Source organism: Tenrec ecaudatus, chromosome 5 (assembly GCF_050624435.1).
Source record: "Tenrec ecaudatus isolate mTenEca1 chromosome 5, mTenEca1.hap1, whole genome shotgun sequence".
Classification (NCBI taxonomy): domain Eukaryota; kingdom Metazoa; phylum Chordata; class Mammalia; order Afrosoricida; family Tenrecidae; genus Tenrec; species Tenrec ecaudatus.
Window position 1 is genome coordinate 7,677,550 of NC_134534.1, and position 19,962 is coordinate 7,697,511.

The 19,962-nt window shown below is 56.8% G+C and overlaps 1 protein-coding gene across 1 annotated transcript in view; it reads left to right on the forward strand.

Annotated features, from left to right (window-relative positions):
* Window positions 1-561: 561 nt before the first annotated feature.
* The window catches only part of NDRG1 (N-myc downstream regulated 1), a 43,846-nt gene continuing 24,445 nt past the window's right edge, over window positions 562-19,962 (forward strand). Inside the window, exons 1-3 of the mRNA XM_075549231.1 lie at window positions 562-692; window positions 14,808-14,888; window positions 15,631-15,666. Of these exons, the coding sequence (XP_075405346.1) occupies window positions 14,826-14,888; window positions 15,631-15,666 (99 nt within the window). The 5' untranslated portion in view covers window positions 562-692; window positions 14,808-14,825. The remainder of the gene's footprint in view (window positions 693-14,807; window positions 14,889-15,630; window positions 15,667-19,962) is intronic.

Genomic DNA, 19,962 nt, shown 5'->3' on the forward strand with positions numbered 1-19,962 from the left:
CTTTGGGGGAGCTGTGAGGGTAAGACAAGGTGGGTGCGCTGGGACAGGGAGGCTAGAGTGGCGCTGGAGAGGAGGCCTTGGAGGGCTCAGCTGAGGCCAGGCGGAGGCGGCCCTGGGAAGGTGGATGGCAGGGACTCCGGGCTAGTCAGAGACCCGCAGGAAGGAGGGCAAGCGGGCAGGCGCCCAGCAGGGCTGGCGGGGCGTGGCACCTCAGTCCTCCCCGGAGGAGGAACTCCGAGATGGAGGTGGGGCAACTCAGCCACCCAAGTCCACCTGCGCACGAACAAGCGTCCCAAGCACACGTGCGCGCGCGCACGCACACACACAAGCACAGTGCACCCCCCCCCCCCCCCGCCACCCCGCCCCGGGCTCCCTGGAAAGGGGGCCGGGCGGCGGAGCGACCTGCTGTGTCCGCAGCCCCTCCCCGCTCAGCCTCTGCACAGACTTGCGCAACAGGCGGCGGGGAGGGGGGGAGGGCGGGGACCAGGAAGGGGTGGGTCCCCGCTGCGAGGCCTGGGAGGGTCGGGGAGGGGAGGGGCAGGGGCGGGGCGGCAGCGCCTATAAAGCAGCCTTCAGCGGGGCCACCGCAGACCTCACCCATCTGCGCGCTTCAGCTCCGTTGGCTCGCCACTGTCATTGCCACTGCCACTGCCACAGCCGTCAACCGCTCGGTCTTCCTCGTTCGGTCTCAGGTGAGCCCCCCGCGTCCCCTGCCCAGCAATACTGGACGCCGGCCATCCTGGGGGAGGGCGGGCTCGCCAACTCCTGGGGCTTGAGCACCGCCAGGCTGGGGTGCGGGTGTCGACTGGCAAAAAGGAGACAAAAAAAAAGACACCGTCCTTGGAAGGGGGTGGTGTGAGCGCGCAGGGGACCGCTGGGGGAGCACACTGTGAGTGAGTGGGCACCAGAGGCCCGACCAGAGATGTGTGCCTGTGTGGGGTGGGCTGTAGCCCCGGGATTGCACCTGGGGACAAGGCTGTTTGAGCGCCTGTGTAGACGGGGACCGGGGGTGGGGTGTTGAGTGGCGCTGCGGCTGGAGCTGCGGGAGAACACTCGGGAGTGGCTGGCTCCCAGACTGCGTGGGGATGTGTGAGGCGAAGCTCCAAGGGGCGCGGGCGGCTCCAGCACCCAGACTGGTGGTGTGTATATGTGTGTGTATGAGACACGTGGGAGCCACTATCCGAGAGCGCTCATGGGTAGGGTGTGGTCCTCGTGAGTTGCGCTGGGTTGGAGCTGTGGGGGGTGGGGGTAGAAGTGGCCGGGACAGAGTGGGCGGTGGGGTCCTTTAGCACCTGGCTGCTCCTACTTTGGTGGCTGCGGTAAGGGGTAGCCTCATTTTCACCGCTACCCAGCGAGCTCCCCTGGTTTGTTTGGCCGCGCCCCGCCCCCCCCCTGCTCTCCCTGGGGAGAACAGCTGGACAGGCTCCCCATCCGGGAGAAGCGCCCTGATCTCTGATTCACCCTCGGAGGAGACTCTGGCAGGGCGCATGGAATTCTGTGGCTGGTCTCCTGGGGACAGATGCTGGGTTGCTGCTGCTTCTGCTCAAACAGATTAGCAGCTGGCGCTGGGGCCCAGGACCAGTGTGTTCCCGCATGGTGGTGGGGGTGGACGTTGTGTTTCAGACCGAACTGGGTGACACTGCGCTGGGGGTGGGTGGGGTTGGGGCACCAAAACGGCTGCCTGTAAAATTTGGGGGGCAGTGTAGAGCAGAAATGTACTAATTTTTATGCTCCAGATCTCTGGAGTCCGGTGTAACAACAAAAACATTTTTCATAAGCAGCTTTAATATCAATAGACTTACCAGGCTGAAACCTCCAGGCTCGTTTACTTTTTGAATCTTCTAGAAGTCCTGGCTGTAGAGTTGTGACTCATTGGGCTACAATGTTCTCCTGCTGTCTACTCCGTAAAGAGTTACGGTCTCGGCAACCCACAGGGGCAGGTCTACCTTACCCTGTAGCGTGGCTTTTAATGGAATCGACTTGATGGCGTGAGTGAGCAGGCTTAGGTCAGAGCTGTCATTAATCCTCGGTGACAATGACATTTTCAATCTTCCTGCTTTCGTCTGCACTCTGCCCAGTGCACCCTCTGCCAGCCCTCACTCTCTTTCGGCTGCTGCCCTATGTGTTTAAAGTGCTCTCTGCTAAGCCACAGGGTTGAGGACCGCGTCAGGAGCAAGCTGTGGCTTCCTACACGATTCACAGCCTGGGAAACCCTGTGTGTGTGTGTCTGTGTGTGTGTGTATCTGTGTGTGTGTCTCTGTGTCTGTGTGTGTGTCTGTGTGTGTGTGTCTGTGTGTCTGTGTCTGTGTGTCTATGTGTGTGTGTATGCGTGTGTGTCTGTGTGTGTGTCTGTGTGTGTCTGTGTGTGTCTGTGTGTGTGTGTCTCTGTGTTTGTGTGTGTGTCTGTGTGTGTGTCTGTGTGTGTGTCTGTGTGTGTCTGTGTGTGTGTGTCTCTGTGTTTGTGTGTCTGTGTGTGTGTCTGTGTGTGTGTCTGTGTGTATCTGTGTGTGTGTGTCTCTGTGTTTGTGTGTGTGTGTGTCTGTGTGTCTGTGTCTGTGTGTCTATGTGTGTGTGTCTGTGTGTGTGTCTGTGTGTGTGTGTCTGTCTATGTGTATGTGTGTGTGTGTGTGTGTGTGTGTGTGTGTGTGGCATGGGGTGCCGGGGAGGGGCAGTTATCCCCTGTCCTCCAGGGTCACTATGAGTCGGGATCAACCGCAGTGGTAATCGGTCACGTTTTGTCACATAGTCTTGTGACAATATTGTTGGAAGAAGAATTTGTTAACTTGTGTTCTTTTTTTCTTTTGAGAATGAAGTGACAGAAAAAGGTGGACAGTTATTTTAGAAAACATCCGCTCAGTTACTAATGCCCTCACAAATTGTGTAACCATTCAACGTAGAAAGGGTTTATACAGCAATTGTAGTGTTGGTGTGCACATACGCTAAGAAACAGGGACCGTAGGCAGTCCACCACTATATTTAGCCCGTATGATTCTTTGATTTTAAAAACCTAAACTCACTGCCATTAAGTTGATTTCCACTCATAGCGACCCTATAGGACAGAGTCAGAACTGTCCTAGGGATTAGAAACCTCATCTGTTTCTCTCAGAGCTGCTGGTGGTTTCGAACTACTGCTCTTACAATTGGCAGCCCATCGTGTAAGCCACTATTACGCCCAGGATTCTGTCTTGGAAAAAGTACAGCCGGAATGTTCCTTTTTGAAAACAAGGATGGCTAGACTTTGTCTCACATACATTGGACGTGCTTCGGGAGAGACCAGAAAAAGGGAAAGAGGAAGACGCTCAATGAGATGACAAGACCGTGGCTGCAAAAGTGGGCATGCACACAAGAGCGATTGTGAGGGTGGCAGTGTTGTGTCCTGTCGTACGTGGGAGCTGCTCTTAGTCAAAACAGACTCGGTGCACCTAACACCACCACCACTATTCCTTAATGGCAAACCGGATTGTGAATCTGGACTCTGTATGCGTTGTGTGTTCTCTTGTTCTGGGATGGGAGGTCTAGAGGGAGGTGAGTCGGGAGGGGGTGGGGTTGATTTACAGCTCTCGGTGATATGAATCCTAGTAAGGCCATCGTTCCCACCCGCCAGGGCCATCGTTCCCACCCGCTCGGGTCTATGTCCTTCTGTCTGAGGTCCCTGCAGGCTGGGGAACACCCTTTTGGTGGCCTGGCTGTTGGTGACCCCCAGTTACCTTGTGCCTTTGAGTAACCTGTGCCCACAGGCTTCCCAGGTCCTGGTTGGGTGGTTCCGGCGGGTGTCCTGCCAGCGGTCCTGCAGGAGAGCTTGGACCTCCTCAGAGAGGCCATTATCCACACGCCACCTTCTAAGCCCACCACTAAACCAGTGACCGGAGCACCATGGCATGTCTGAGTCAAACTGCCCAGGGAACTTTCAGGACGGTGACCCCTGGGAAGCAGACAGTCAGGCCTTTCTGCTGAGGCACTCCCGAATGGATCAAGCTGCCAACCTTTGGGTTAGCAGCCAGGCACCTAGTTTTGGCAACCCCCACCCTCGATCCGGGACGCCAACCTTCTGCTGAGCCCCGCTCAAGTAGCCATCATCTAAATTGAGCCCTGCTCTTCCTCGGAGACACAATTTCAGGACCACAGCCCAGCAGCCCCGGCTCCTCCTGCCTGCATGATCTGCAGGCTTCACCTGCCTTCAGGGGGCTCAGCAGTCAGTGGGGAGGGCACAGACTGCAGTGCTGGCTGGTCCGAAGTGGGGCGCATAGGAGCCAAGGGCAGGGAAGGCAGCCAAGAGGGAGGAAAGTAAAACCCAAACCAGTTACAGCTCCCTCACTGATACCCCATAGATTCTGACCCCTGGAGACCTCGTGTGCATGCAGGGCCACTGACGAAAGTGGTGAAAGCTATCCAGAGGACCCTTGGAAGAGAGGCCTGATAATCAGCGCTGAACCACCTGGAAAGCCTATGGAGCATTTTCACGCTGTGATGGGGTGGCAGGAGCTGGGCCTGGGTGTAAGGAGTGGCTGTAGCCTCTCAGCTGTCACATGGCAGTTGCCGGAGGGCGGCACAGGCCCTCCTGCCTCACCCTGTCACCTGGCACCTACTGACTGCCATCTCAGTGATTCTGACTCATAGGGTCCTTTTAGGGTAGAGTGGGTTCCCGAGACTAACTCTTGACTGGAGGAGCCTCATCTTTCTCCCACAGAGCGGCTGGTGGGTTTGGACTGCTGACCTTGCAGCCCATCGCTTCACCACTGTGCCAAATTCCCATGGAGTGAACTGAGCCATCCCTTCCTTTACCCTGGCCCTTGTAAGCAAGCAGATGGCTACCCCAGGGGCCACTGGGCTGCCAGCAAAGGCCTGGACTCTGAGCTCGACCTGGGCGGATCCTCTCCTAGGACCCCTGTCCTCTTCAGCAGCAAGAAGAAACACCTCGATCGCTGAACTTTGGCTGGAGGACTTGAAAGAGAACACAGTCATACCTTGACTTCTTGTACTTTGCCTCCAAAGAGACTGCTTTTTGTTTTTGTTTGTTTTTTAAACAAATGGAAGGTTCCTGGCATCCCTGCATGGCGCTCACGTTGGGCTAGTTTGGTTATACGCACATCTTTTCATAGTTCCAGTGCGCACCTCACGGGTTAATGTAGACTTCGCCTTGGCACTGGAAAAGCAAAACAGAAGGCGTGGGGCCCCCTTGGTGGCGATGTGTGCCGAGTCGCTGGGGTCTGGGATGAACCGACAGCATCCCAGGCTTGGCCTCTGTGGACACAGTGTGGCCTTGAGCTGTTTCACAAACAGACTGAGGCCACTCAGAGGGAACTACCTGCCTAGGGCTTAGCAGGGGCTCAGGCTCGGTTCTCCAGAGCCCGTCTCCACAGTCTGTTGGCTGGGCCCCCAGGTGGTGGCCTGCCTGTGGTCCCGGTGCTGTCAGAAGGCAGTGCTGCCCAGTACCTTTAGGAAGCTCCCAGTGAGACAATGTTCCAGGTGTAATGTGGCTGTCCCTCCTCTGTCTGCTTGTCTGTCTACCTTCTGGTGTGAATCAGATGTTCTTGAGAGGGGAACAAAAAGGGTCTGATTCTAAATGGCTCAATCCCAGAGGCCTCGGCCTGGCCACAGGCTGCCCCCTACAGGCTGGCCATTACAGCCCAGTGGAGCCTGTGTGGAGCTGGGAAGAAAGATGGCCCTGTGCTCTCCTGAGGGCCTGAGGCAACCATTTTTCTTGGGATCCAGTTTCAAAGAATCACATTCAGGCAGAGAGACAAGGCAAGGACATCTCCCGCTCTCTCGATGAGCTGCGATTTCTCCGCATCTCCTGCTTTGATCCCAGAAGTTCCTGATCTGGGCTGAGTGTCCCCATTCCATGGACGAACAAAGTGAGGAAGGGGAGGTAGGACCAGAGGAGGTAGGATCTTCGCCTGTTACTCTCTGGCTATAAGGGGGCATCAAGAGTCAGGCTTTGAACCAAGGAAGCCAGATTCAAAGGCAGTGCCCTGTCCCACGACATCCCGTTTAGCGAGACCCGAGAAACCAGGCCAAAAGGAAGGGCACAGGGAGGCAACCAGGGGGGAACTGCCAGGGACTCCTCGCTGCTGAATGGTGAATCCAGGTAGAAAGCTGCGAACATGCCTGCGGGGCTGCCCAGAGCCACGAAGACGCACTTTCAACAGTTCCTCACCACACGCAGGACCTCAGCTGGGCACCTTCTCCTCTGCCGTCACTGAAGTCTCCCTGGGCTTCAGGGCCAGGCTGGCAGGCTGCTGCTGTCTCTCAGGGACCTGCTAGGCTGAGATCTACTTGCCTCCTGGCCCTGTTGGACCTGAGTGTCTGGAGAGTTAACATACTGGACTAGGAACCCAAAGGTTGGAGGATCGAGTCCACCTCTTGACCCTTCGGGAGAGAGGCTCGACCAGCTGCTTCTGAGAAATCAGCCACTGAAAACCCCACGAAGCCCCGCTCTTCTGCGACCCACGGGGAGCACCATGAGTCAGGGTGGATTTGCGGGTAACCAGGGTTACGATCCGCAAAGTCAGCAGTTCGAAACCACCAGCTGCTCCCCAGGGAGGAAGATGGGACTTTTTACTCCCATAAACAGTTGTAGGTTTGGAGGCAATAAGGCAATTCTACTCTGTCACTGTGAACTGCTGAACACAAGATCTGTAGTTCCAGCCCTCCAGCTGCTCCTTGGGAGAAAAACGAGGCTTTCTGCTCCTGCAATCAGGATCTCAGTCCCAGCAGTCCATAGGGACAGCTCTACTCTGTCGTATCGTGTCATTAAGAGTTGGAATGGACTCGAAGGCTTGGGTGTCTGGTGGTACAGTGAGTTATGGACTGGGCTGCTAGCCCCAAGGTCACCAGTTCAACTCTGAGGATGGAAGATAAGGCTTTCTGCTCCCAGAAGAATGTCCAGCTTTGGAACCCATGTGAGCAGTTCTACTTTGTCCTGTAGGGTCGCCCCGAGTCAGAACCAACTGGATGGGAGTGGATGGTTTTGGTTTGGGTGTCCCCCACCCCCACCCCCATGCATAGAATGCACATGCTTGTTTTAACCTAGTATGTAGTAGACAACCAATACTGGTCCAAAAAAAGTTATCTCGTATCGGACAGCATCAGATTGGAGGGCCAGCCCAGAGGGTAGGGCCAGCAAGGTCACCTTGGGGAAGCATTCCATCAGTGTGGCCAGCCCTGACCGCTGGGACAAAGGCATCGTTTGGTGACCCTGGCTGTGCGATCCTAACAAAGCAACTAGGAGACACCCCAGTCTTGCGTACAAGTGTCCCCCAGAGTCACAGAAGCCCCTCGAATGCCACCAGGACCCTCCTTTACCTTCAGATGGTGGTCTGCCGTCAGCTGGAACCCCAGGGCGTGGCTGGGGTGGGAGCCAGGTGTGGAGCCCACAAGGGATGGGCACTGGCCGGACTGGTTGGACTGCTGAGCCCACACTGCCTCCTCCCTCGGTCCAGACCCTTCACCCTTTACCTGCCCCCTGGTCTGAGATCGCTCTGAGTTCTGGCTCCAGCCAGCACCCAGAGGGTGGCTTGCTGACCTAGGGTGGGACTGGCATTTGTCTTGTCTGGGTACTGCTCCGTCCTTCATTCTCTCCGTATCAAATGTCCCTCCAAATGCCGGAGCCCTCCAGCACCTCCTGTCCAGGGGGTCTCTTGCCCAGAGGGGCTCCTCTGCTGTGCAGGTGGTTTGAATGAGCATGATGGGGTGTCCGTGATTCAGATGGTGAGACTCCTGTTTTTGACTTCCCCTCCCCAAGACTGGGGAGCTCTAGGGGAGGTCTGGCATAGCCTTCATGTTGTTTATGAGGCTGATTACACAAGAAAACATTGACCACGAGGGCTGCCAGCTTCCTCACCCTCCCCAGAGCCCTGCTTTTGTAAAGGCCCCAAACAAAAACAACTCAATGTCCAGGAATCCCGAGAACTGCCCTGTAGCACGGCTTCAAAGCCTGTTTGGCAAAAACATGAAGAAGGATGTGTCCCTGAAGGTTGGGGACCCAGGGCCTGTCCCCGAGCTAAGCTACTTCTTTCCTGCAGGCTGATGCAGCCACGGGTTGTTTTCCAGAAGCTTCCAGTCTCTGCCTAAGGGGAGAGAGTATGCTAACGCAATGAGGCATACTGCTTTCTCTCTCTCTCTCTCTCTCCTCCCTTGTGTCCAGGAGAAAGCCACCGGCCTTCATGTGGCTGGGAGCCAGCTGTGTCACACAGGGGACGGGATCTAGGCCAGTTGCTGACAATAACAGTTGGTGCTGACTTGTCAACAGCCCCTTCCTAGCCACCCCCCCCCCCCTTTGCTCGTGGATTAGCCGGGGTGCAGAGTGAGAGGAGAGGGTTTACTGTCTGCCCTCCCCAGAGCTCTTCACCCCCCACCCCCACCCCTCTCGAGGGAGCCAGTGCCACAGCTTCTCCTGGCGGGAGGACCTGGACGTGTGGCCTCCGGGAAATCTGTTGACTTACTTTGTTCTTGCTGTTAAGACGGTGCACAGCAAAACACACCGGTTCAACCGTCTCTACAGCGACCACCCAGCAGCCACGTGGGTGATGTTCTCCAAGCTCATGGCCATCTTTGTCTTCTGCTGGGTGGTGCCAGGTGCAGGGGGCAGCACATGACTCCTCCCACAGCTCACCACACACACCAAAGTCTCAAGGTCACGCACAGCCCACCCCCTGGATGCAGGTGGAAGTGAGGGGTTTCTGTGTATTTAGAGCCTTATACTACCTGTCCCCTTGACAGTTGATTGAACCGATGCCAGGGTCAAGCCTGCTGAGAGCCTCTGGTGCCTCAGTTTCCCCACCTCTCAAATGGCAACTGTGGTGGTACCCAGCCCTTTGGGTCGCTTGAAGCTCACGAGGGCACAGTAAGCCCTGTGTCAGTTCTTGTGGCTGTTCCTATCTGGTGTCTTATATGTCTTATATGTCTGATCATCTTCCTGGGCAGGAAGGAGGAGCCTGGCGCTCCCAGGCCCAGGTGTGAGGGTCTGCTGGATGGCAGCTCCCTGAGCGGCCACACGGGGGCTTGGCAAAGAGGATGTGTAGGGGGGTCCTCCTGGGTGGTCTTAAGACTGCGTGGGTGGGAGGGGTGCTCCTGTTCTTACAGGTGGAGGACAGACGTGGGAAGAAGAGAGGGACTTGGTCCACATTTCAGGGCCTGCGAGAGTTAAGGTTTATTGTGTCAACCTGGCCAATGAACACATGTGGGATTAATTGAAGGGCAGCAAGAAATGGCTCGGTGAGCCTTGCCTGTCTGGTCTCTCGCTCCCTGATGGTCTGACCAGCTGCAGCTGCCTTAGCTAGTAGTTCTCAGCCTTAGCTGGCAAGGCTCACTTGCTATGAGGGATCCCTGAGGTGAAGCCACAATGACCTACCCTGAGCAGCCCTGGGTGCTGGAGAAGCCACGTGGAGACTCCTGCCAGCACTGAAATGCTTACACACTCATGATTCAGCTTTCCTCTGCATTCGGTGTCATTGCCTGTGTTTTGTGAGTTTGAGGAGAACTTTGTAGATCGATGTCAGACTTATGGGCTTGGACTGGACTGGGTTGGATGCTTAATGTAGAATTACCCTTTATATAAAACTCTCTCTTATACAATATGAGTGTTTATGAATTTTGTTTCCCTAGTCTACCCAGATTAACACAGGGCCCATCAGGCAGAGCTGAGCCGGGCAGTGGCCTGCCTGGAGTCCTGCCATCCCTGAGTGAGTTAAGGACCCTGTGGTGGCCACATGCCACACACGATGGAGCAAACTTTCCTGCCTGCCATACAGTCCATTCCGATTCACGATGACCCTCTCAAGACAGAGTGGAACTGCCCCTGTGGGTTTCTGAGACTGTAACCCTTTACTGGAGTAGAAAGTATCATCTTTCTCCCATGGAGCGGATGATGGTTTTGAACGGCTGACCTGGGGGGCAGCAGCCGAATGCATAACCACTACGCCGCCACCAGGGCTCCCAGAGGAAGCTTTACAGATGGAGAGACTGAGGGCCAGGGTGAGAAATGACTTGATCACAATCATATAGCGAGAGAGACGCAGAGTGGTCCCCACCTGCTGGACTCCCAAGCTAGTGCTCTGGGCTCTTTGGGAATCCAGCCATGCCGGGTTTGACCACGCTTCTCTCCAGTGCGCACCATGGAGGCTGTGTTCTCTACTAGCCGCAGAGCTGCGGCTTCGCCCAGCACGTGTGTGGGCACCGCCGTTCCAATGGCACGTGCTCACTTCCCTTCTCACTGTGTTTTCACCTACCCCGCCTTGCTGCTGCTGCACACTTTCAGGACTGTACACATACAAACTGGGCTGCTGGCTGTGAAGTCAGCAGTTCAAGCCCACCCGTCCCTCCGTGGGACGAAGATGAGGCTGCATGCGCCTATAGAGGTTTACAGCTCCAGAGACTCACAGGGGCCCTCCCATTCTTGCCTAGAGCACCGACTAGCTGCAACCCCGTGAGTGTGCTTGCTTTGGGCTTTTAAGTAGCTAGAAAGGTTACGAGTGCACCGTAGTGTCAGGTGTGCGGACACAGCATCCTGAAAACACCTGAACTCTCATGAGACCGACCACACGCTGGCACGGAACCTTGGAGTGAGCCCGCCTGGCAGAAACGGGGCTCCCAGAAACTTGCCCCCCAGATTTGCTCCTTTGTTCTTGTAGTCAGGAGTTCCGAGTCACCTCCACCTCCACCTCGCACGGGGACAATGGAGGGAAACACTGCCCGATGCTGCTCCAGCCTCTCACGGTTGTTCTGTTGTCTGAGCCCATTGCTGCAGCCGCTGTGTCAGTCCATCTTGCTGAAGGGCTTCCTGTCTCGCTGCCCCTCCACTTTACCAAGCAGGATGTCCTTCTCCAGGCACTTCTCTTTCCTGACAACGTGTCCAAAGTACCTGGCATGGAGTCTCGCCATCCTTGCCTCTAAGGAGCTCTCTGGCTGTACTTCTTCCCAGACAGATTGCTTTGTTCTGTTGGCCGTCCGTGGTCCTTTCAATATTCTCCACCAGCACCACGGTTTCAACTGCATTGGTTACTCTTCCTCTAACCGTCACGTGCTCCGTAGGCTGCTCCAGAAACTCACTAATGACCACAGAGTCCATTCCGACTCATAACGACCCCATAGGACGGAGGAGAAATGCCTCCGTGGGTTTCCCAGACTCACTCTTTAGGGGAGTGGGTAAGCCTCCTCTTTCCTCCAAGGGGCAGCTGGTGGTTTCAAACCGCCAACTTAGTGGTAACCACTGTGCCACCAGGGCTCTGCCCTCCACTCTCTAGGATAGATGTTTCAGAAGTGAGAGCCTCCTTCATTGTAAGAGAAGACGGCCCCTGTGGTCCATTGCCGGCCCTTCGTCACCGTGTGGGCGTGACCGCCTTTGCCCACGTCATTGCCCACAGTGGATCTGAGAGGTGCGGAGAGACCCTGGCCCACTCTTGTCTCACGGATCCAGTGAGTGTCTCGGGATGGCCTTAGCTGATTGCTCTCTGGGGTGTAGCTCTTGAGGGATGTGCTCGGATTTGGATTTTGGTAATTGCCCCAGCTGGTCGTAGCTAGGTCTTTGTGTACCGTAGCTACTAACCCTTCTCTTTGTTCACCCTGCCCCATCCTTCTATGGATCAAGTTTCTGATGAGACTTTGGGAATCTGATTGCCAGGCCTTTCTCCCGAGGTGCCCTGGGTGGGCTCGAACCGCTGATCTTTCATCTGGCCGAGCCTGTTAGCCCTTTGACTCCCCCCTGGGGCTCCAGCCATTTAAAAGCCAATTTGCACTTTCAAGAGCTGTGTGGACAGCCAGGTCTGTGCCAGCCAGGTCTGTGGGGCCGCCTGGGCCTTGAGGCCTCACTCTGCTTCTGTGTCCGGTGGCGGGGGGTGTGAACTGGGCTGGTGACCCACCTGCTTTGCGGACTCAGTGAAGGGACAGGGCTGAGGCCACTCGGGCAGGGGCAGAGGTCCAACATCCACCCCATGTGCCCAGAAGGTGTGAAGACCCCGTGGAGTCTGAAGTTCCACCAGCACCCCCCCCCCCACACCCCATGCTGCAGGCAGGGTTGACAGTGCCAGGGCACTGGGTTTCTGGGAGATTCTCTGGGCAATGTAGGCGAGGTGTCCCACAGGGCAGGGTCTTGGGACCTCGAAGGCGCTGAATTAGCAAGGCCCACAGACCTTGGCTTTTCAGAGTCCCCTGCCTCCGGGCTGGCAACTGCCCCGGAATGTTCGAGAATATAAGGCTGACTTTGTTTTCAGAATGTCCTGTAACATAGAGACAGGCTTGTGGGGCTGGTTATCTTCTGGAGAGCAAGCTGGAGCCCGAGAGCCTGGCATGGAGGTAGAGGGCCTGGTCCGCCCGGGGCCGAGGCATGTGATGGCACGGGGGGGGGCTTTGGGGCGAGATGTGACTCAGCTCTGCTGCTGCCTTGCATCTGAGGTGCCTCCTTGTCGGGTCCCGTGGCCCACGAGCTGCATCCCAGAGGCTGGCAGGGGCTGGCGTGCTTGCTTCCCAGCTGCCAGTACCTCCGTGGCACCCTGGGCATCTCAGAATGCCAGCTCCCACTTGGCAAAGCGGCGGCAAAGGCCCGTAATGGGAAAGCATCAGCATGAGCCCCAAATCCCCACGCACCCCTTTGGTACTCAGTCCCCACACCGGCCAGACAGACCGCTGTTCTTTTTCTCACTTGCCGCCCGGGACTAGGTCAAGTTAGAAGTCCTTCAGGCTTCCCGGAGGCCCCCAGGTGCCAGCCTGGGAGGGACTGCCCTCCTGGCCTGCCGGTGACACATTCTGGGCGTTCTCGCTTCCTTCAGGGTGCTGCTGCCTGTAAGACCAGGAGCAGCCGCCCACCCCCCGTGACCTCCCCCTGGTTTGGCCTGGCTCTAAAGTTCTCTGACATCGCTCCCAGAACTGGTGGGAAGCCCCAGCCCTGTGCCTACAGTTTGTTGAAGGAAACTGCACAAAGGAAGAGATCCCCAGGGAGGCCTGGGAGCTTCCGTGTCCCAGAGCAGGAACCCTGGGGGCACAGTGGGTTATACATCAGGCTGCGAACCACGAAGTCAGAAGTTCGAAACCCCCAGCCACTCTGCAGGAGAAAGAGGAGGCTTTCTACAGCCTCAGGAACCCACGGTCCGTTCTCCTCTGTCCTGTATAGTGAGGATGCCAGGAGCGTGGCCGGCCAGGAATCCCAGGGAGCCTCTGGGCTCAGCTTGTTGGGGAGGCAGGGTGGTTTCATTATGTAATGCCCTCCCCTCTGAGGTCATCAGTGCCATCAGGTGACCATCCATTTGAGATTACTGGGGGCTCTCTCTGGCCCGATCACCTGACCACCTTGACTGGCCGTTGCCGTTGAGTTGTGGTTTGTGGTTTGCAAAGGCACTTCCATCCCAAGGATTGCTTGCTTTGTTTTTGCTTTTTAAGAGATCCTGTCTCCAGAACTGAGCACAGTGATTTCTGTGGATGTTACTTGAATAGGTCCTGGGTGGTATAGCGGTTATGAACTGGGTTACAATCCAAAAGGCTAGCAGTTCAACACCACCAGCCGCGTTTCGGGAGAAAGACCAGGCTTTCTGCTCTGATAGAGAGCTACAGCTTCAGGACGCCCACAAGGCCAGTTGTACCCTGTCTCGTAGGGCCTCTGTGAGTCGGAAAGGACCTGAGTGTTTGGGAGGTGGCCAGGCCAGGCTGTTCCATACCGAGTTTTCCAGTGTCCAAGGGTTGGGTGTGTCCTGACAGGCTGGCCTGACACCTTCTCTTGTCACCACTCACCCCTTACCTGGTTCTCGTCTGCCCGACCAGAGTCGCTCACCCCTAGCTTGGGGTCTTGGCACCCCACCCAGGGGCTGGTGAGGATCCCATTTCCCCAGTGGACCACCGATGGAAGTAGTTTTTCAACATTTTCCCCTTTTCTCCTGAGAAATTCCGATCCCGGGCAAGTGCTGCCGGAAGCACCTCAGATTCCTGGTGCCTTTGGTTTTGAATTAAATTGTGGTCCTTGTTCTTCGGAAAACGCTTACTGTTGCCAGATTATGCGTGACTCCCCACATCCAGTTACTTGACCCCACGAGGGGTCACGACCGCCATTTGAGGGGGTTTGACAAAGCGCAGTCAGTCTGCTCTGTGGTCGCAGAGGGAGCTCCGGATGCCTGCACCCCACCCCGCCCCTCAGGTGCCATCCTGAGCTCCGGGTTAGCTCTTCACCTGCCACCTTCCAGCGAGCCCCTCCTGGCCCAGCCATTAGCTGCCTTTCACCCCGAGGGCTGATCTCTTGAAATGAGACTACTTCCAGTGCCTGGCTCACCCTGGCCCTCTTGTCACCCCTCTCCGCAGGCCAGGGCAGGGTCATTTCAGGGACTGGGCGGGATCGCTGCACTGCCCACCTGTTGGACTTAGTTGTGAGGAGGGAGCAGGGTGAAGCACCAAATGTGCCTGAAGTGGCGGATGTGGTGGTGCTCTGCGGACTCCCCTCCCACCTGCCCTCCTGGTGGTCCATCTGGGGAGGCCTGACTTGGGGCCTGTGAAGCAGGGTCTGCTGTGGTGGGTGGGGCTGGACCTGGGGTGGGGACCTGTTTGCAGGTGGACCTGGAGCTGGGGTGGACACTTGGTATGGGTCCTGCCTTTCTGTTTCTTGAGAAAGGTCATTATCTCCAAGGACCTGTTTCCCTGCCAGGTAAATCTTCTGCTCCAAGCCCCCAAGGTCATTCTGGAACAGACCCCCTTCCCCAAGATGCAGGGGCCCTGGGAAGAGTCAGCCCTCACCCTTTGACCTGTCTCCTTTGCTCACCTCGAGTTTGCTGCTTCAGAAAACACCTCTCAGTGGCAAGGCCTGACCGATGCCCCCTGGTCTCCCTAAGCAGGTGACAAGCAGGGACGACATGAATCGGGACATGCACGACGTGGACCTCGCCGAGGTGAAGCCTTTGGTGGAGAAAGGAGAGGTGAGTGGAGATTCTCTTGTTACGTCCCGTCACAACACACGTGCACACACATGTGCACGCTAACACACACACACACGCCCACCGTGCCCTTGTTTCCAGTAGGTCCCCTCGACCAGGACTGCAGAAGAGGCAGGGCAGGTGCAGGTCCAAGTCTTGGCCTGCCCATTTTGCGTGAACCCTGACTTCCCACGGGCCTCCTCACCCATAGTGTAGTGGTTGAGGCCAGACCACCCAGGTTCACATCCTGGCCAACCCTTCAGCTTCACACATCTGTCTCCCACCTGCACAGAAGCGTCGCTGAGTCAGACTGTGTGGGGCGGTCAGGGCATGAGTGACAGTGACAAGAGAGAGTCCAACGCTGGAACTGGCGAGGAGAGCGAGGCCCCCAAGCCAGGCTGTTTATGAGTAGTTCACGACTGACTGGATCTCGATCCAGACCCTGGGCAGCCACGGGGAAAAGGTGCATGAAGGACGGTGACATGGCCAGGGAGGGCAGCCACAGCTCCGGACCTCTCAAGCTTGTGGTCATCTTAGACCATCTGATCTTTGTTCCCCATCTTAGAGGCTGGAAAAGACCCCGGCCCAAGTGTCCGCTCTGCTAACAGGGGCTGCCGTTGTCTGAGGGGAAAGCACCATCTCTGTTGGTATTCGAGAGACCCCACAGGGCGAGGGCATGGACTCGGGCCCCAGAGGGCCCGTCCCAGGAAACGGGCCACTGACTAGCCTTCTTGTCTCTCCACAGACCATCACCAGCCTCCTGCAAGAGTTTGACGTGCAGGTAAGTAAAGGATGTGGTCTCTCTCCCCTACTTCCCTGTCTGTTCTCTCTCTCCTCCTCTTCCTCCTCCTTCTTCCCCTTGGCTTTAAGGAGCTCACTGCTGAAGCCCGTGGGGACAGGGTGGAAGGAAGCCGTCTCAGTTGGTTTCCCACAGCCTAGGTGGAACAGTGTCAGCTGGTGTGGGTTTGGGCCAGAAAGTAGGAGCTGGCCAGTCGCTGGACAAGCAACACGAAGAACCAGCCCCCCCAGCGCCCTTCAGCATGGCCAAGTGGGTCTGCTTGGAACCCCACTGGGGAGCATAAGAGGGAGCAAAGTGGGGTGATCACTCTGAACCACCTCCTAACAGCCGTCCCCAGATTGGGGGCCAGCCCCCGATTTCCCCCGCCTTTTAGCCGAACATGGACTTAGGTAGTAGCCGTTAGAGAAATGTTCATACATAGTGTGACTTTCTATGCATGGAGCTGTGGGGGCGGGGGAGGCTGCCAGTGGGCAGACAGAGGTCCTGCTTCGTGCTGGGCCAGGCTGGCTCTTCAGCAGTGTTCCCAGTGGCCCTGGACTCCAGCTTAACGAGACTAGACTGGCTCAGCCGCGGTGAGCCTGCAGGGTGGTGTTTCCTGGCTCTCTTGACTGCCCAGGCAGACCCTCCCTCCCATCCCCAAAGTGGTGGACATTTTCAGATATAGTACAGTGCAGCAGGAGGAGCCTGGGACACAGGGCAGCCGGAGCAGATGGCTCTGTGGCCTTATCTTGTTCCCCTGGGTACTGTTTGCCGTGGCCCCAGTGAGGCAATAGGGTCCATAAATGAGGGATGTGCATGATGGTCCTGCCAGCTGCTCTCAGGACCCTGCACCACACCTGTCCAGGAACGTTCTGGAGCCTGCAGAATACGGGCTGGACAGGGCAGCCCTGAGATGCATTAGCCAGGCTCAGCTGAAGGTTCCATGTGCTGATGTTTGCCAACTTGGTGAGGGGAAAATGTGGGGGAGTATCTGGGATTCCGCCTTATTTTCTTTGGCCAGAATCCCAGGACTATGCAAGTTGGCAGATGTAACCAGATCTCCTGGTCCAGGTTGGAAAACACCGCACAACAAAATCTCACTTCCATCAAGTTTATTCTGACTCAGGGCAACGGGGTTTCTGAGGCCGCACATTTTTATGAGAGCAGACAGCCTTGTCTTTCTCCTGAGGTGCGGCTGGTGGGTTTGAACCTCTGACTTTGAGGTTAGCAGCCCAGTGCTTGCTAATCAGTGCCGTCAGGGCTCCAGGTATAGAGGTTGAAAGCCTGAGAGAAATCTGAGGCCCCAGAAAGGCGTGGAGATGGGGAAGGGGTATAGGTTTGTCCACCGTGGTCTCTCTGCTTCCGGGTCAGGGTGTTTTCAGGTTCTGAGAAGCTCAGGACCTGCAAGGGGCGGAGGTAGAATCCTCCTCCCTGTGGGAGGAGCCACTGTTTCCGGAAGTGCAGACACCACCCTGTCTGTCAGGGAGGCTGCTGTGAAGTTGAACACGTGTCGGCCGAATATGCAGACTGGGATGGACCAGGACAGGCCTGGCAGTCCTACTGGAAGCCTTCCCAGCTGCCATCTCTGGGGCCCAGGAGCAACCCCAAGCCCTCTCTTACATCCTCTCCCCATGACCCTGTAGGGCAGGGGTGGGGAACCTGTCTTCTGCCAAGGGACGTTGAGAGATTTATAAACATCCTTCTTGGGTCAGACTATCCAAACATTTAATTAACTCAAGCATTGGCCTTCGATCCACAAGGTCTGATCAAAATCACCAGCTGCTTCTCTGGAGAAAGACAAGGCTTTCAACGCCTGTCGAGAGTGACAGTCTTGGAAACCCACAGGGGCAGTTCTACCCTGTCGTGTCGGGTCACTATGAGTTGGCAGCGACTTCCTGTGCTGGCTAGAACCGCTTCTCTTTGGCAAGCTGTGCGATGCTAGCTGGTATTGACGACTTCAAGAGTCTTCTGGGGTCTGCAGGCTGGATGGGACCCATCCCTGCTGTTGGGGGAGACCTGAGACTGTCCTCATTGTAAACTGCAGATGCACGCCTAGAGAAGTCTGGGCATCACAGGGTGCGGGGAGGATGACAAAACCGGGCTCGGTCCTCACATCCCTGCTTGAGGGGCCGCTGCCCAGGCTCCCTCCCTCCGAGGGACGCCTTGCCTGCTGCATTCATTTCAGCTGAGCACTGCTTCTTCTTTGGGTGACTGATCTGATTTGGTTTCCATGGGAAGCTGTGTTTGTGTGCTCCCTTGGGCTCTCTGGGAAGGAACTGATGTCACCCCGGGGGGCGGGGGGAGGAGCAGGGGCTGGTGGGCACGGCCTAGCCTCTGAGGTCTCCTCCCCACTGCCAGCCTGGTGCGGTTCAGCTGTGGGACTACTTCCCTGCCCCTGGATGCAGACCAGCCCTTGGGAGATGCCAACAGTACCCTTTCCCTGATTGCTTCTTGTTCCCATGCCCGCCTGGCTCAAAGTGGGCAGAGCCCAGAGGCTCGGAGGTCTTCAGCCGGCCACTTCCTACCCCTGCCCCGCCTTGCCCCACTTTCCAGCAAAGCTGGCAGGGGGTGGAAGGGGGGCTTTAGCACTCCAGGGACAGATGGTGTGGGCGCTCATCTGGGTCAGTGTGACCGGAGACCTTGGGAAGTGAGCCTGGTTGGTGCCCTCCAGGGAAGCAGGGAGGGGAGGAGGGATGCTCACTGCCCCGCGGGGTCCCCCGGGACCCTGTCTGGGCTGGGTCAGGCCCTGATGTCGACACTGCTGCAGAAAGGGAGCAGCCAGGAAGACATGGGTCTACATCTCTGTGGTCAGTCACTTGACCTCCCTGGGCTTAGACTTCTAATCTGGGAAAGGAGGGGAGGGTACCCCAGCCCTTGGTGTGTCTGGACCACTGGATAAATACCACAGTGGACTCAGCAGTGGGCGTTCTTCGGGTTGCCCCTCCCAGACCCCATTGGCCCCTGCTTTCTTCTCCCAGGAAGGACGTTCCCTTCAATTCCCTTTCCCGAGGAGAAGTGGGGTCTCCCCTGTGTGCCCCAGCCTTGCCAGATGGACACTCTGCTCCACACAGCAGCCAGGCCCTGATGAATTCCTCCTTTTCTTACATCTCAATGCAGAGGCCCTAGAAGCCAGAGGAATGGCCACAGGTCCAGCCTGACCTCCAAGATCTTCCTCTAGAGCAGTGGAATGCCACCACCCTTTCATACAGTCCTTGTGGTGGTGACCCCCCCAACCATAAAATTGTTTTTGTTGCTATGTCATAACTGTCATTTTGCTACTGTTATGAATTGGGTGACCCCTGTGAAAGGGTCATTGGACCCCCAAAGGGGTTGCGACCCACAGGTTGAGAACCGCTGCTCTAGATCTTGCACGCGGTGTTGGGGGGTGTAAAGGTCAGGGGTGTGTGGCAACCCCAGGGCTGGGGTGGCTACTTCTGTCTTAGATCTTAGCCCTCTGACCCAGAGCTAAGGAGCCCTGGTGGCGTGGTGGATTACAAATTGGGCGCCTGACTGCGAGGTTAGCAGTTCAAAACCACCAGTCGTTCTGCCTGAGGAAGAGCAGTCTTAGAACCCCTAAGGGGCTGCTCTCCCCTGTGAGTCGGCCTCAACTCGATGGCAGTGAGCTTGAGGTGTATGTAGTTCCTTAGTTCCCAGGGGCATCCACCGATCAGCAATGTGGGGAAAGACCTGGGGATCGAATTTCATAGCCCTGGCAACCGAGAAGGTCCCAGGGATGGGCGGGGGCAGCATTGTGCTGTCTCCTGGGGCCGTGTGAAACCACTAACAACTCATTAATGCCCACCAACAAGCCACAGCCACATCCTGGCATGCAGCGGGCTTTTATCACCCCCCCCACACACACACACACACACACACTCTGTGCCCCCTCCTGGCTGTGTGGTGTTTGCTCAGGAGAAAGTGTGTCCTGCACACTCAGCTCTAGGGTCAAAGGCACAGATTCACACCCCCCTCCTGGCCCCTGTAAGGACCATAGCCAAGGTGGGAGTCAGGGAGAGCTCTTTGGGTTCCACCCAGGTATTGATTGGGCTGGTAGCTGGCTTCTGCTGCCTCATAGGCTGGGTCTGAGGCTACGTCCGATGAACCAAGATGGTAGGCTACTCTCTAGAGTGTCCCCCCACCCCCACTGGCCACACCTTGACCCCAACGCTTGCTGAATGAAAAAGCTGGACTCTAAGCAGCCGGGTTACAGTCTCTAACTGTGTCATCCTCTTACCGTTCAAGTGTTGTACCGTGTCCCCCTGAGCCTGCTGGGAGTGGGGCCTTAAGGAGGAGGCTGAG